General features: G+C 44.7%; 1 protein-coding gene across 8 annotated transcripts in view; it reads right to left on the reverse strand.

Annotated features, from left to right (window-relative positions):
• ENOX1 (ecto-NOX disulfide-thiol exchanger 1) overlaps positions 1-14993 on the reverse strand; it is a 276495-nt gene that overhangs the window by 103174 nt on the left and 158328 nt on the right. For 5 of the 8 annotated variants that reach the window (XM_081014832.1, XM_081014837.1, XM_081014830.1 and 2 more), the window contains 2 exons: positions 8756-8870; positions 8141-8278 (listed from right to left, as the gene is read on the reverse strand). In XM_081014832.1, the coding sequence (XP_080870958.1) occupies positions 8141-8278; positions 8756-8765 (148 nt within the window). In that variant the 5' untranslated portion in view covers positions 8766-8870. The remainder of the gene's footprint in view (positions 1-8140; positions 8279-8755; positions 8871-14993) is intronic. The other 3 variants (XM_081014835.1, XM_081014834.1, XM_081014836.1) reach the window with 2 other exon arrangements.

A 14993-nucleotide genomic window follows, 5' to 3' on the forward strand; every position in this document is an offset into this window, starting at 1 on the left:
TAAACCAGCTTCACAACAGAACCATCTTAATATATATCCAAAAGACCCATAGTGTTGGGCTACAGCAGACCTCTCTGGAGAAGACCTGTGGGCACCACAAAGAAGTTTCTTCTTTGCCTTCTTCTCCTTGGCTTTACTGTTATGTACTGAAGTTCTCACCCTGGGCCAGCCGGGGGATACTGTAGATAGTTCAGGTCCACATATGCAAATAAGGGATCGAAAGTGACGTTCAGTGATTGGATACTTACAGAAAGTTGTTACAGTTACGTTGTACTGGAGTTTTATATAAGCAGGCTGGCTGAACCCTTCAGATCAGTTCTGTTCTGGCCTCTGAATAAACAAGAGCTGTTTGAAGAATCGCTGTGTCGTCTGATATGTTCACCCACAACTTAACACTTATGTTATCCAATGATGTGCTCAAATCAACCTCAGCAGGTAAAGCTGGTCTACTTCTGCTCAAGCAAACACAAAGTGAACCTGCTTACAGACCTTCCATGTGCATCATGGGGAATGCCAGCAATGGGGAGGGGCATGGCATGGAAGAGAACATGGAGGGCAGGATTTGGGTGTCTACCCTTGCCAGGGCCGGCTTTAGGTTTGATGAGGCCCCAAGCTACTGAAGGTAATGGGGCCCTTTTTATGTCCAGCTGTCCTTTGTCAACAACAAATTGCCACTGTTTTCTGTGTTGAATATATGCTATATGGGAATTTATGGACCTAATTGGTATCTAAAGCCATTTGTACGTGTTGCCATGCAACCAGTCCCTGCAGAATGTAGGCACCCTATATATAGAAATAAGCAAACCAGTGATGTTATAGGGAGCAGGGGAGCAGGCGAGGTCCATTAGTTACATCATAGGAGCCATCACAACACAAAATACTGTTGCTGTATGTAGGTTTTATTTTATTTGTTTTTTATCTTATATTTTGGAAATGTACATCCAGTGTTTTTCCCCCTTTAATTTTTTTGGGGGCCCCCAAGAGAGTGGGGCCTGAAACTATAGCTTGTTTAGCTTATATGTAAGTCCGGCACTGACCCTTGCCCTGGCCCACACTTTGTTCACATGTTCAGCTGAATGCCAGATGAAGCCTATACAACTATGAAGCCTAAGGAAATAAATCCTAATATTTAACAAAAATGCGTGTCAAATATTTTTTATTACTTCGATCATTCACAGAATTGAGGATTTGTAAGGGGACTTGAGAGTCATCTAGTCAAACCCCATGCAATGCAGGAATGCTAAAACATCCATGGCAGACAGCCACCTGCCAGAAAATGTTTGAGCCACTGAAGTTAATTTAGAACAACAACATCAAACTGTGTGTAAGCTAGGGTTGTAGCTAACACTAGTCCTACTCAGAGTAGACACACGGAAATTAATGGACATAGGTAACTTAGGCTCATTAATCTCCATTTAATAAAACTTCATCTATGCAACCCTAATTTTAGGCACAATATACTGATCAGCGTTTAACAGTTCTAAGAACTACATCGTTAAGGAACTATGCGTTGTCTAAATCAGTGCTCCCCAACCTTTTTATCGCTGCGGACCGGTAAATGTTTGATAATTTTTCCATGGCCCGCTTGTTTTGAGCTGAGTCCCCCCCTTCGTGCACTTACCTCACGGCAGCTTCTCTTCAGTCCCCGCGTCTCCGACCTCGAGTCCTCAGTCCTCCCGTGGCACCTCCTCCTCGGCCAATGGCGTGAGGTTTGTCTTTCGGCCAATCAGGAAGCGGGAGGACCCGCTCCCTGATTGGCCAGGAGGAGCATCAGTGTAACAACAGCGAATTTTCATTCGCTATTGTCACACAATGGGCGGGCTTGAGAGGGCGCAATGCTCTGCACCTTGGCCGCCCGCCACAGTGAAATGATTTGAAGTTCCTCGGGCGGCCCGGTGCCGATTGATCCATGGACCGGCACCGGGCTGTGGCCCGGGGGTCGGGGAACACTGGTCTAAATCATATTCTAGCATTAAACTGCATACACTGATTACTAAATGTGTGGCAACTTCAGAGGGTACGCAACATAAAGAAGAAAGCAACCGACAGAGCAAATAGCAAAAGAGATTCTATACAATCGGAAACTTTGCTACCATTTAAAACCTTGACATTTGCTTAGATTCAAAATCCAATTTTACAGCACTAATAAATAAGGAATTATATAGGGTACTTTGAGTCCTGGAAGGCTAGCAGTGCTGGAAATTGATTCGCCATCAAGGCCAAGCAAACTATGTCTCAAGAGTGCTATAGAAAAACAAACCAGAAGTTGCACGCCATTTTAAAGCCTTTCCATTGTTCATAGAGTTTCCCTTGTAGGCTATAAAGTGATCAAGCTACTGCTGCATCGACAGAGGCTGGCAGACAAAAACTTTAAATGTACATCCAAATGGGTGGAAATCATGTAACACAGAAGAATTGTCCCCTAATACGTGATCATACAGGGCAGGCAGCGGTTCCTTTTAATGACTATTTATGGATGAAATTGGGATTTTAATCCTCATTGCGAATTATGACTACAGAAGAGGTGACAGCCATCATTCCAGACCTTACATATGTGGTGTTAGAGTTTATTTTGTCCTATAAAATTGATTTTAATGGATCTACTCAGAGTATGGCTTAGCTGGGTATCATGATATGGGCACAATTTTACACCACCATTATGTTGTTATGGAACCAGGTGATCAGCTGCAATAAACACTTTCAAAACCCTTCTGGCTGAATGGCTTTTTAAGGATTTGAGTCTGCATGTGTGTGGCATGAAGGGTTCAAACACACCAATTTTTCTCTAAAGGGGTCTTTGTTTGCCTCATCCTCTAATTCTTGAAGACTTAGTTTGGATAGAACACCAGACCATGTTTGGAACTTCAGGAACATGCCTTTTGCTCCACTCGAGTAGGACCCTGACAGAGACACATGCCCGACTGGCATGTTCCCTCCCTCCTGGTCAATCGTTCAGGAGCTTCAAAAGCTTTCTTCAGCCTGAACATCACAGCGACCGATGCCAACAGACACCGGCACACTTAGGGATCCGCAGAGTTTGCGCATCATGCGTAACAGACCTCAGCAACTCAGCATTTTGGCTAATCTACTTTATTTACATATAAACACGCACAGAGCACTGCAACATGGCTCCCCCTCTCTCTCTAGCATCAGACAGCAAAGAGAAAGAACAAAGGACAATAGTCCCACTTCACGGAACACAGTAACACAAACATCCTGTCTCCATCACTTCCCACTCTGTGGAGTCAAAACATATACCGTCATGTGACAGACAACAATCCCATGACTGCAATCATGGGGCAGGAATTCTAACATTGCTTGTGCCTCTCAACATTTCACCACACACGCTGTTTCAGTTACTTACTTCTGCCTTAGCTGCCCCATTTCCTGTGCTTTTAACTTGATATTATTTTAGTAGTTTTTAGGTGGACAAATAGAATAGTATCCAGGGAGAAAATGTTCAAGTGAGCCCTCACCTGAAGTCATGGGCGTAGTCAAGGGGGGGCAAGGAGGGGTAGCTCCCCCCCAATAAATAAAAATCCCCCCCCAAAAAAGGCCTGCCTCCCCTAACAAAAATCCTGGCTACACCCATGCCTGAAGTGGTTCTGCCCAGAAACAAATTTATCGACTCATCGAGAACTAGACAATTGCACAAACTAACCCACTGTCTACAATTAACTAGCAATAAATCCCAGACCCAGGGTCAAGAATTTCAATATCATGAAACATTAATTTTTGAATGGGACATGTATTATAATCACCACACCGTGCTCACTTCTGGATTGTTACTTTCAAAATATAGCACTTAAATTATTACTGAATCAAACACCCTGAACTGAAAAAAATTAGGGGCTGAGTCTAATAAAGACATGGTGCTCGCAGAATGACTTGTGTTTGCACAAGACAACTTCCCTTTCTCTTCTCCTCACATTCTCGCTGCAAACATCAAACTTTGGAGAGTTGGGGGAAACCCCAGGACAGATTTGGGGGTGTGCAAGGGCAGGAGAACTTCCACCACACAAATGAAAGTCATTCTGCGAGTGCAACAAATTAATTGGATACAACCCTAAAAGCCCAGCAAATACAATTTCAGAAGTCCATTCTTTCTCAGATAGGTTGAACAGCCTGACCACTGCAGTCCATGCATCGGGAACCCCAAGCCATAGCTGTCAACTTACAGATTTGAAAATAAGGGACCAGCAGACAAAATAAGGGATTTTAGTCAACCAGCTCCCGAGCCAAAGGCAGAAAGCCCAGCCAGTCCAGCAGCCAAACGAAACCTCAAGTGGTGGTTCCCACAGCGCAGCAAACTGGCAAAGGGGGTGCAGCAAGGAAAACCATTGTCACCTCTCCGCTGGGAAGTGCTGAGCAAAGGCGAGTCCCCAGGCAACGCGGCCGATTTGATTGGCAGAAGGCATGCAAGCTCCACCCCCCAGTCATTCTTAGACTCCTTATTGGGTGAGCAACGCAGCCAAGCAACACAGTTGGAGCCTCCCTCCTCCCTGGCCAGCAGGGAGGGAGGGAGAGGAGCTGCTTCCTTTGAAACCCAGGAAATTTAAGGGACATCATCAATAAGGGACAGCAGTGGGACACGGCGCTGGGATAAGGGAGTTTCCCGTCAAATAAGGGACGGTTGACAGCTATGCCCCAAGCTTCGATTACTGCCCTTGGACCTGGTTCAGAGGCTCCAGTTGATGCAGAATGCTGATGGGGGCTGGCAAAGTGTGACACAACAGTTAAAACTTTTGTACCGGCTGCTCATCTAATACTGAGTCAGGTTCCAGGTCTTTGTATTAATAGACAAATCCCTGCACAACTTAGGTCCAGGGTACCTTAGGGAACACCTGAACCATTATATCTCGGCTCAAATGTGGAGGTCATCTGCAGAAGCATTGTTGCTCATCTTTCAAGATGGCAAGACTCATACGACAGGAACAAGAAACTAAGCTACTTTCCATAATATCTGGTTATAGTAGCATTTTTCTATATGAGCAACACTCAGACTCTCCTCACTTTAGTGCTTGTATAAACTATTATTGTTTGCATCTGAACTATGCCTTTGGGTTGTGGGAGGGGAGAGGGAGGTGGGTGTTCAGTTTGTAATTTTCTTTTCAATAAAAAAGTAAAAGAAACTGAGCCTTTAGTGCCATTGGCCCAATCCTGTGGAATGCTCTGCCAATAGAGATTCATCAGGCACCTTCTGTTTGAATCTTTAAGCGCCTGTTGAAAACCTTTCTGTGGTACCAAGCTCATGCTGCCAACTAAGAAAATTGTTGTTGTTTAGTCGTTTAGTCGTGTCTGACTCTTCGTGACCCCATGGACCAGAGCATGCCAGGCACTCCTGTCTTCCACTGCCTCCCGCAGTTTGGTCAAACTCATGCTAGTAGCTTCGAGAACACTATCCAACCATCTCGTCCTCTGTCGTCCCCTTCTCCTTGTGCCCTCGTCCCCTTCTCCTGATCTTTCCCAACATCAGGGTCTCTTCCAGGGAGTCTTCTCTTCTCATGAGGTGGCCAAAGTACTGGAGCCTCAGCTTCAGGATCTGTCCTTCCAGTTGGCACTCAGGGCTGATTTCCTTCAGAATGGAGAGGTTTGATCTTCTTGCAGTCCATGGGACTCTCAAGAGTCTCTTCCAGCAACATAATTCAAAAGCATCAATTCTTCGGCGATCAGCCTTCTTTATGGTCCAGCTCTCACTTCCATACATCACTACTGGGAAAACCATAGCTTTAACTATACGGAACTTTGTCCGTATAGTTAAGAAAATATCCTTCTGTAATAGTTTATCTCTGTTCTTAATTTTTTTAATCATTTTTATTGTAGGGTTTTATGTACGATTGTTGTAAACAGCTCTGGTATTTTTTATGAACAGCGATACACAGCTATTTTATAAATAAATAACAATAATTCCAGAGCAACAAATCCAAGCAACTGTTAAAACAGAATCTTGGAAGCAACCCATTGAATGACTTTGAAAATATTTCCTTCTCTGGTCTCCCCCTCTGGCAACATTAGTACAGCTGGCTATATCAGTCTACTCTTAAAAGTAAACCTTCTTATGCATCGACTTGTTTGAATTTAAATCTAAGCTAAACCATAGCTTAGCATGTACAATCAACTGTGTGGACTTCTGGATAAGAGATAGTACTTCTGGATTTCTGGATAAGAGAGGAAGTAATGATGATGAATTTATTATTTATACCCCACCCATCTGGCTGGGTTTCCCCAGCAATTCTGTTCTGCCTTAGTTCCGACCACACTTGGAGTATTGTGTCCTGTTCTGGGCACTGCAATTTAAGAAGGATGTTGACAAGCTGGAACATGTGCAGAGGAGGGCAACCAAAAGATGACCAAGGCTCTGGCATCTAAGCTTCATCAGGAGCTGTTGACGGAGCTGGGTATGTTTAGCCTGGAGAAGAGGAGACTGAGAGGAGATAGGATAACCATCTTCAAATATCTCTAGGGCTGTCACATGGTAGAGGGAGCAAGCTTGTTTTCTCCTGCTCCAAAGGCTAGAAGGGAGATTTCAACTAAACATCAGGATGTACTTTCTGACAGTAAGAGCTGTTTGACAGTTGTACGGAGCCCCCGGTCGTTTCACGGACTATTGACCTGTACACCACTAATCCGCTGCCACCAACCAGGTTCTCCCCGGTAAAAGACTTAGTCTCAGTCTGGTTCTCAAGTTAACAACAAAGATTGTAGTTTATTGCAAACACAAATAAACTTTAAATGCATTCGAAACGCTGTTACCCTTTACCCTCTTAGCTTTATTTTATCCTTTCTCTAACACTTCTACCTCCCCTCACACAAGAACCACCTGCACTAACTGTCTCTCTATTTCCATCTGTCTTCCAACTGCTTTCGCCCCAACTGTCTAAACCTCTGGCTAAGCCTTTTTTAAAACAGGTAGGCTCCACCTCTGGGTTTTTCTATTGGTCTACCTAATTAACCCTTTCTCTCCCCCGGTACAGACATTTCCAAAAGAATGGGCAAACGCCACAACAGTGGAACCGTCTTCCTTGGGAGGTGATGGACTCTCCTTTATTGGAGGTTTCTAAGCAGAGGTTGGATGGCCATCAGCAGTAGGTGACCCCAACTCTACAATTCTATGATTCTATGAAAGTGTAAGACAGGAGTGTTTTCCCAGGCCTGGTACCCAAGAGCTTTGTAACTTGGAGATGCTAGGGGGACAAGAACATGATCTTCTCATTCTTCTCCCAGTGAACCCAAACCCATTCATAAGCAGTCAGAGAGCCAGAAATGAAAATCTTCCTTCTGATTGTTCCCCAATCTCTGCCCTTTACTGGAAACTCAAAAGCACTTCACAACTGAAGCCATGGAGTCTGGGGATGTTAAAGAGCCAAGGTGTAGTGCAGTAAATGCACGAAGTATAAAGGGGAGGTGTGCAATGCCAAGTATAGGAATGTGTGCAGAGAGAGGTGGGTGCTGCAGGAACCCATCATGGGACGGCTCTAGGTCGAGAGATTTCAACCTCCCTCATGTTTCCTGCAGAAGACACTAGTGGAACGTCAAGCTACAGAGGCTACCGTGTGATGAAAAAGGTCTCAGTGAAGAGTGAATAAGAAAAGGGTTTCTTTCTCAGGTCCACTCACCTGATGGTGTAGGCAGGTATCTGAGATTCAGATTTTTATAACATCTCTATTTATAGCTGTACTTTCTTGTGTCAGCCTAACAATGCTCATCCTCTCTCTGCAGAAGCTTTTAGCCAATTTCCCATGCTGCTCCTTGGCAGAACATTAGCAAAGGCTTCCATGTGGGGGTGGGGAAACAGCTTTTAAAAATGTTAAATATATCTGTTATGAGGCTTCTCTTTCGGATTCAATGCAGAACAGGACTTAGAGATTATTTGGAGGCTTTAAAGATTCAAATTTCCCCAAGGGCTTTTGTCAGCTTCCACCAACTTTAAGATGTATCATGGATTAGATGGCTGTTAATACCAAGAGATTAAACACTTCCTTCACAATATTAAGAAAGGGAACCTATGCCTGGGGGGGGGGAGTGTTCCAGAAGCACACTGAAAAAAGAAGCATGCACGTTCAGAAAACAATTAGACATTTATCTTAGGGTTCTAAAAAAATCCATAAACCAGTGCAACAGATCTCAATGAAAATCTTACCCGTCACCAGCTGTTGTCCAGCCAGTCCCACTGGAACCATCCCCAGGTTATTCATTGCAGTTGCCCAGGCTGCTGGTTCAGTGACTGACATGTTAAGTTGCGAGGTATCTATAGCTATGCTGCCCACACCATCTGCTGCTGCAGGAGGGGGTAAAAACACCTTCTTAGTTCATAATCAAAGAAGCAAGGATGACAAGCTGCAAATTACCAAAAAAACAAAAATAAGAATCTGTCCGATTGCTGCAGTGTAGGGCTTTTAGGACTTCTTGTTAGTCATTCTCTCCTGATCATCTGTGGGGAAACTTGCAGCACAGCAGCCAACCAACAAAAACCAGTGCGCAAAGAAACCTAATCCAATAAGGGCAAAGGTTCCTATGGAAACAAATTCCCAAGGACATTGATGCATTTGCAAGAATAACCAATTTAGAATGCTTTTCAGTTTCGCACCAAAATAAAGACATTAGCGAGGTGCCAGGAAGAAAGAGCCAGGTCAAGATAGCAAATCTCAGGGAGATACCACATTCTGATTAAGAGCAGAAACGCTGAAATCCAGCGCTGAGGCAATGAATAAAATCAAACACAAAACACCACTGATGATCACATGGAGGCATTCACCTGTGGCCATGGTTCTAGAAGGTTTTCTTCAGCTTGTTCCACTTTCACTTCTTCACCTGCTATTGTTTTAACATCCTGAAATGTAAGCGCTCTTCATCCCTGGGATGGGTATGCTCTGGAAGAAAAAGAAAAACAACAATTTAAATACTGCTTTAAAATATCTCTTCAAGGCAGATTGTGGTGGGCAATCCACCTTCCAGTCCAAGTTGGGTCTCCAGAGCAGTTTTGACCACGCACCTTTCGAAGGCATCAGAAAGGATGTTAAGGCAACAACCCCCACCCCACCCTGCTTTGCTGCCTGAGAACAGAACAAATAGTGCTATATAATAACTTGTTTAATGCGCAGCCTCTGGGCTGAGCAACCTCTCAGCAGTTTACGTCTTATCAGCACCTGCACAGCCGCCTTAGCGAGCTGGCTTACACTGGATGGGCGGACTTGAGGCTACAAATGAATTTTTTTAAAAAGTTAAATATTAATTGATACTGAAAGCTTGAAGAAAACTGTTGCCTGCTAAGCACAGTAAGGAGGGGGGGGGGAACCACCTTGGGATAACTTTTAACATCCTTTAGAGTTGAGGATGGGATGCCACACAATTGACCGACGGCCGGTTTCTTTTTAAATACGCTGGCATCGTAATGATATCTGTATTGCATAAAAACCTGCACAGAGCAGTCCCGGGCATCTGTATCCAGTAATAAACCCCACTGCATTTAACACTGGTGTAGCTCCCCCATCCCTGCTCAGCTGGGTCCCATCCAGCCTTACTACTGAGCCTGGCAAATCTTAAGCCCTGGAAGGAACAGTGGGGTGCAGAGCCAGCTGTAATATGTGCCTGGCTGAGGCGGACACTTCAGCGGCAGATCAGAGAGGGGCTGCAGACCGGCTCTGAGCTCTCCTTCCTCCGGAGCAGCGGTTGATGGGGGGGGCAGGAGGAGGCAGCAGTGGAAGGGACCTGTGAAACAGTGTGGAGTTGAACTAGGATCAAGCTGCAATCCCTTTGAACTGACTTCCGAGTAAGCCTGCACAGGATCAGGCTGCAAATCCCTTTCAACTCAGTAGGACTTGCAGCTGGGAAAGCATTCACAGGATTTGGCTGCAAGCAGAGCCGTCTTTCCCATTGATCTTAGTGGTGCATCGCGCCAGGGCGCCGGCCTCTCAGGGGCACCCTAGTGAGTGGGGGGGCGTGGCTTTGCCGGCAGCCTCCCCTTTCCCTGCACGCCCGCCAGCCCCGCCCCGCCAACTATATGACTGGCGGATGTGCAGCTTCCTTCCCAAGTCTCCGCAGGAGGAGAGCGATCCCCGCAGAGGCTTAGAATGGAAGCTGCTTCCCTCCCAATCCTCTGCATCTTCTAAAGTCAGCCCTGGTCCTGGTCGTTGTCCTCCTGCTCCCTGGCAAAAAGGCGGCGTGCAGCCTTCCCGGGCTGCTTTCTCAGGCACCCCAACGCTGGAAAGCATGTTTTCCTGCTTCAACGCTGCCACCACACCGGGGATCGGGGAGGTGGGGGAGTTTTCCACCGCCCCATCCCTTGTTTTGGAGTTGCTGGGGAAGGCGCCGGAGGGATCTTTGCACCACAGCGCTGGATATGCTTAAGACGGCCCTGGCTGCAAGTCCCAGTCTATAGCAGGGCTTTTTAAAAGCAACAAGATTGGTTTGATAGAAGTGGATTGGGATCAATGGATCTGCATCCTCAAAGGGATTCTCATCTCCATTCTGTCAAAAGAAAGCGGATGGATATTCTTGGAAGTTCAATTCAGGAGAAGATTTATTTATTTTTCACTCCATTCTCCAAAATACCAACTGGCAGCTACTGTTACACATTTTTCTTTTCCTTCAAGTGTCTCCTCAAATGCACCATTTCAATAAAAAACCAGATCCACACACATTCTTCACCTGCAGCCTAAACGAAGTCAGTGAGTCAGTTGCCTTTGAATCTCCCCAGAGTCAAACTTACAGGGCTGGGGCAGAAAAAGAGGTGACCTTGATATCAATTAAAGCATTTCAACTCCTGTTGATTTCAATGGAATAATTAAGCAAGCCGATCTTTTGCTGTAAAGTTCAGTCCAATCCCTGTATGTATTGACTCCGTGGTAAGCGCCATTATGTTGAATTCAGTCTCACATGTGTGCTGAGGATTGCAGCCCTAGAGGTCCTACTTTCAGAGTGCTGTCCTGCAAACCTAATCCTGCCACTGGGTTAGTTTTGTATTTTTAATTTATCAGTCCCACTGGTTTTTGCTTCAGGACCAAAGGCTAGGTTTGTGGTGGGGGCATCAAGCTTTTTTTTTTTATTATCATCCACCAACCATTTCTATGCACACTTTCTTGGGAGTAAGTGCCACTGAACATAAATGGGCGTTTTTCTAAATAAGAGGGACGGAGTCAATCTTGTCTGAAAATCATACTTGAATTCTCTTACACAGAAGCTCTTTCTCTGACCACAGATGTGCAGAGAGTAACAGATTATCTTCAGTATGGAGATAATGACACTCTGCACATGTGTAACATCATGCGTACCTAAATAAATATGTGCTGTACAGATCCTGTTGTTAGGGAAAGAGCAAGGTTCAAAATTTCAACCCAGCGAAGTCAATGTGTCCCCAGTCACTGGTGAGCTGATGTCTGGGCTTAGGGTAAATGATCCCTAGCAAAGGTGAGTGCTCAGCCTTGAAGTAAAGAATGACAAACCTTTGTAAATTAGGTACCTATATTCCTCTTTGTGGCAGAAAACTAAATCTGCATCAGCATGCCTGCAAGGGGAACACACTGTAGAATGTAACCACCATAAGCCAACAGCATGTTCTGTTTTAGGACAAGAGTCACAAACAGCGTGTTAGTTACTCTTTAAACAAACGTTCTGCAGCATTATGAATAAAGCATTTGGCCTGTAGCTAGAAATGCGGCGCAGTTCACAGCTTTTACCTTGCTGGTTTTTTATAGACAGCAAAGGCTTCAACCAAAGCTCTCGGGATGAAACGAAGACTCAACGGGACTGTGTCAGTTGACAACCACAAGCCAAGGCCTCGGTGGCCCAATTCACCCATCCACCTCCGTATTACTTCAACAGGCCAGAAGACCGGCAGGTGGCCACACTTCTGAGCTCTTGGCTGAGAGCTGGCAAGCCCAGTGTGAAACCAGAAAGTCTCCTTAATAAAGTGAAAATGGAATATTCTGAGTTTTCCAGGGTGAGGACATTGATGGTACTCAAATGATTCTGGGCACAGGACCATGAACAAAATTTCAGCCACCAATTTAGTTCAGGCTTTCAGAGATTAAAAAGAAAAAGAAACTGGCTCTTGCTGGCAGCTTGCTGAGGTATCAACACGATTTTCTGGGACCAGTATAGTATATGTGGATTGGGGCCTCTGCCCCGCCTCTATTGGCAACAACTGCTGCTTATGTACATACTAAATCTAAACGAAGTACCTCTGGGCAAATTAAGATGGCAAGTGGCTTTGTATAGCACCCACCTGCCCTGTTAAGCAAAGTGTATAAATGCAAAATGGGAGACGAGAGGATTGATCTGGAGCCCAGCGCAAACATCCTGAGGCTCTGGCTCCCTTAACTCACCACCTAACAGCGTCTTTGATTTAGGAAAGAGCCAATCTTTGGGTCTCCACTCACCTTATTATTGGCCCTTGAGGGATGAGATTCAGATTGGAAGTGGCAAAGCTGAGAGCAGTTTTTGTCCATCATGGCATCCCCAGGGAAATAGCTTCTAACCATGTTCCATTTGCAAGTAGCATGCATCAATGTGCCAGAGAATCATTATCATTATGACTCGCGCAAGCTCAACCTACCCCCGATGGCCTAGCAAAGCACAGGGCTATACAGTGGTGCCTCGCAAGACGAAATTAATCCGTTCCGCGAGTCTCTTCGTCTTGCGGTTTTTTCGTCTTGCGAAGCACGGCTATTAGCGGCTTAGTGGCTATTAGCAGCTTAGCGGCTATTAACGGCTTAGCGGCTATTAACGGCTTAGCGGCTTAGTGGCTATTAACGGCTTAGCGGCTTAGCGGCTTTAAGAAAAAAGGAAACAAACTTGCAAGAACTCGCAAGACGTTTCGTCTTGCAAAGCAAGCCCATAGGGAAATTCGTCTTGCGGAACGACTCAAAAAACGCAAAACCCTTTCGTCTAGCGAGTTTTTCGTCTTGCGAGGCATTCGTCTTGCGGGGCACCACTGTACAGTTTTTGCCAATATTGTAATGTAGGCAACAGGTATGCACAATCTATAGAGAGTGTTCATAATTCCAGAGACAAAATAGCAATTTAGTTCTCAGCAAGTTATGTGTTGATGTGTTATTCTCAATTCCAGCAAAGTTGTATGACTGCCCCAGTTTCTGAATAGAGCACTGATAATGTAGATGTAAGTCAAACTTCCTTCAAGAAGCAGAACACAGGAAGACATAAAAAGTCTCAAAACAACAACCTGCAAGATAAAATAGCTGCTGCCTTGAGTGCTCCTTTAAATATTATTCCAGCACTATTTTAAACTAAATCCTGGCCACTGTTAATTGGTGGATGCGCTCAACGTGTGTCAAATGTGCGGCTCTTTTTATTTTTATTTTATCATGCTGGCAGCTGCAGTCAGACTAAACCTGCATCTAAAAATAGCACAATTTGGAATTCCATTACATGATGCATTATGGAAGTCCAGTATAGTGATAACAAAAGCATATGCAGTACAAAATCATCGCCCAGAAGGAAGTAGGTTTGCAAGCCTGCTGGTCGCTGTGCTGGTGATAAAAAAAAAAAAGCAGATTCCGTCGTTGCACATACACAAAATGCCACCATATCTCCACAACTATGTCTCCATTTTTCATTCTGCCTAGAAGTTGGTTCTAAAATGTGCATCACTCTCCAATCTTGAAGGTAAAGGATGCTCATTGAATAAATTATACTGTTTTCTCATTTAACACACAAGAAGTCTGAACAGAACCCAGAGAGAAAAACACATTTCCCCCACTCACCCCAAACTCTCTTGAAACAATAATTTTGGAATAGAAACCACCAGGGGCTTTGCCGTGTACATTTGTGTCTCTTTACATGTATGTTTTCCATCAAGATTTCAAAAATTCTAGGCTAATAGCATATCTACAGTAACTAATATAACGCAAGCCAAGCATGTCAAATACCCTGATTTGCCACAAAGCAAACAGAACACACTTGCCACAATCCAGTTTTACTTGTGCACCAGATAAACAGGCCACTGGAAGCAATGCTGTGCCCACGGATGGCATTCGCATGTTCATCTTACTTATTGCCATGGGTCCCAATCCAGAGGTGGAAATTCTGGATGGAACAGCTATGAATAAACATGACTGCAGAAAACATAGCACTGGAATAGAAGAACCGTCAGGTGGTTATTGTCACCTGCTGGGGAAAATAGCTGTATCATTTTGCATCACCAGTGGCTGGATTTATGTTTTGATTCCTTTTGAATATTAAATAAACATTTTGGTTTCTCTCTTTAGAGTTCCAAATACAATACATACAAAAGCCTCTGTTAAAAAACAGAAGGGAAAGGAAGGACTCCTGGTAAGAGATGGGTTGCACCTCACAGTGGGTGGCAATACTGTGTTTGCTATGAGTCTCACAAACCTGATCAGGAGAGCTTTAAACTGAATCCTAGGGGGTAAGGAGACATGGGAAAACCTGGTACTAAGGATAAGAACTTCACTGATGCACAGAAAACTGAGGTGGTGTTCCAGAAACCTGCTAAAAGGCAGGGCACTACAAGAAGGAAGCAGCTGGAAAGAATGAGTCATGGTTTCAGTTGTCTCTATACTAATGCACAGAGAATGGGAAACAAGCAAGACAAATTAGAGCTTTTAATACAGGATGGCAAATATGATCTAGTAGACATTACGGAAAACTAGTGAGATGAAACTCATGACTGGAATGTTCAAAAGGAATAGATCAAACAGGAAAGGAGGAGGAGTCGCACTATATGTAAAGGATGAATACACTTGTGAAGAGATCAAGACCTGGAACATGGAAGGCAGATCAAGAGTATATAGGTAAAAAATATACGAGAGGGAAACTATAGAGACCTTACTGTGAGGGTCTGCTATAGACCTCCAAGACAGACTGAAGGCTTGGACGATGCCTTCCTAGGCCAGATTAATAATAGTAATAGTAACAATACTAATAGTACCACTCTATTCTCTGATAGCTGGTGGCTGCTGCCCAAAGGGGCACCCATCATTGGGTTGTGTTGGGCTGGCAGCACCAGTCCGCAA

The sequence above is a fragment of the Podarcis pityusensis genome, assembly GCF_964106645.2.
Source record: "Podarcis pityusensis genome assembly, chromosome: 7".
Lineage (NCBI taxonomy): Eukaryota > Metazoa > Chordata > Lepidosauria > Squamata > Lacertidae > Podarcis > Podarcis pityusensis.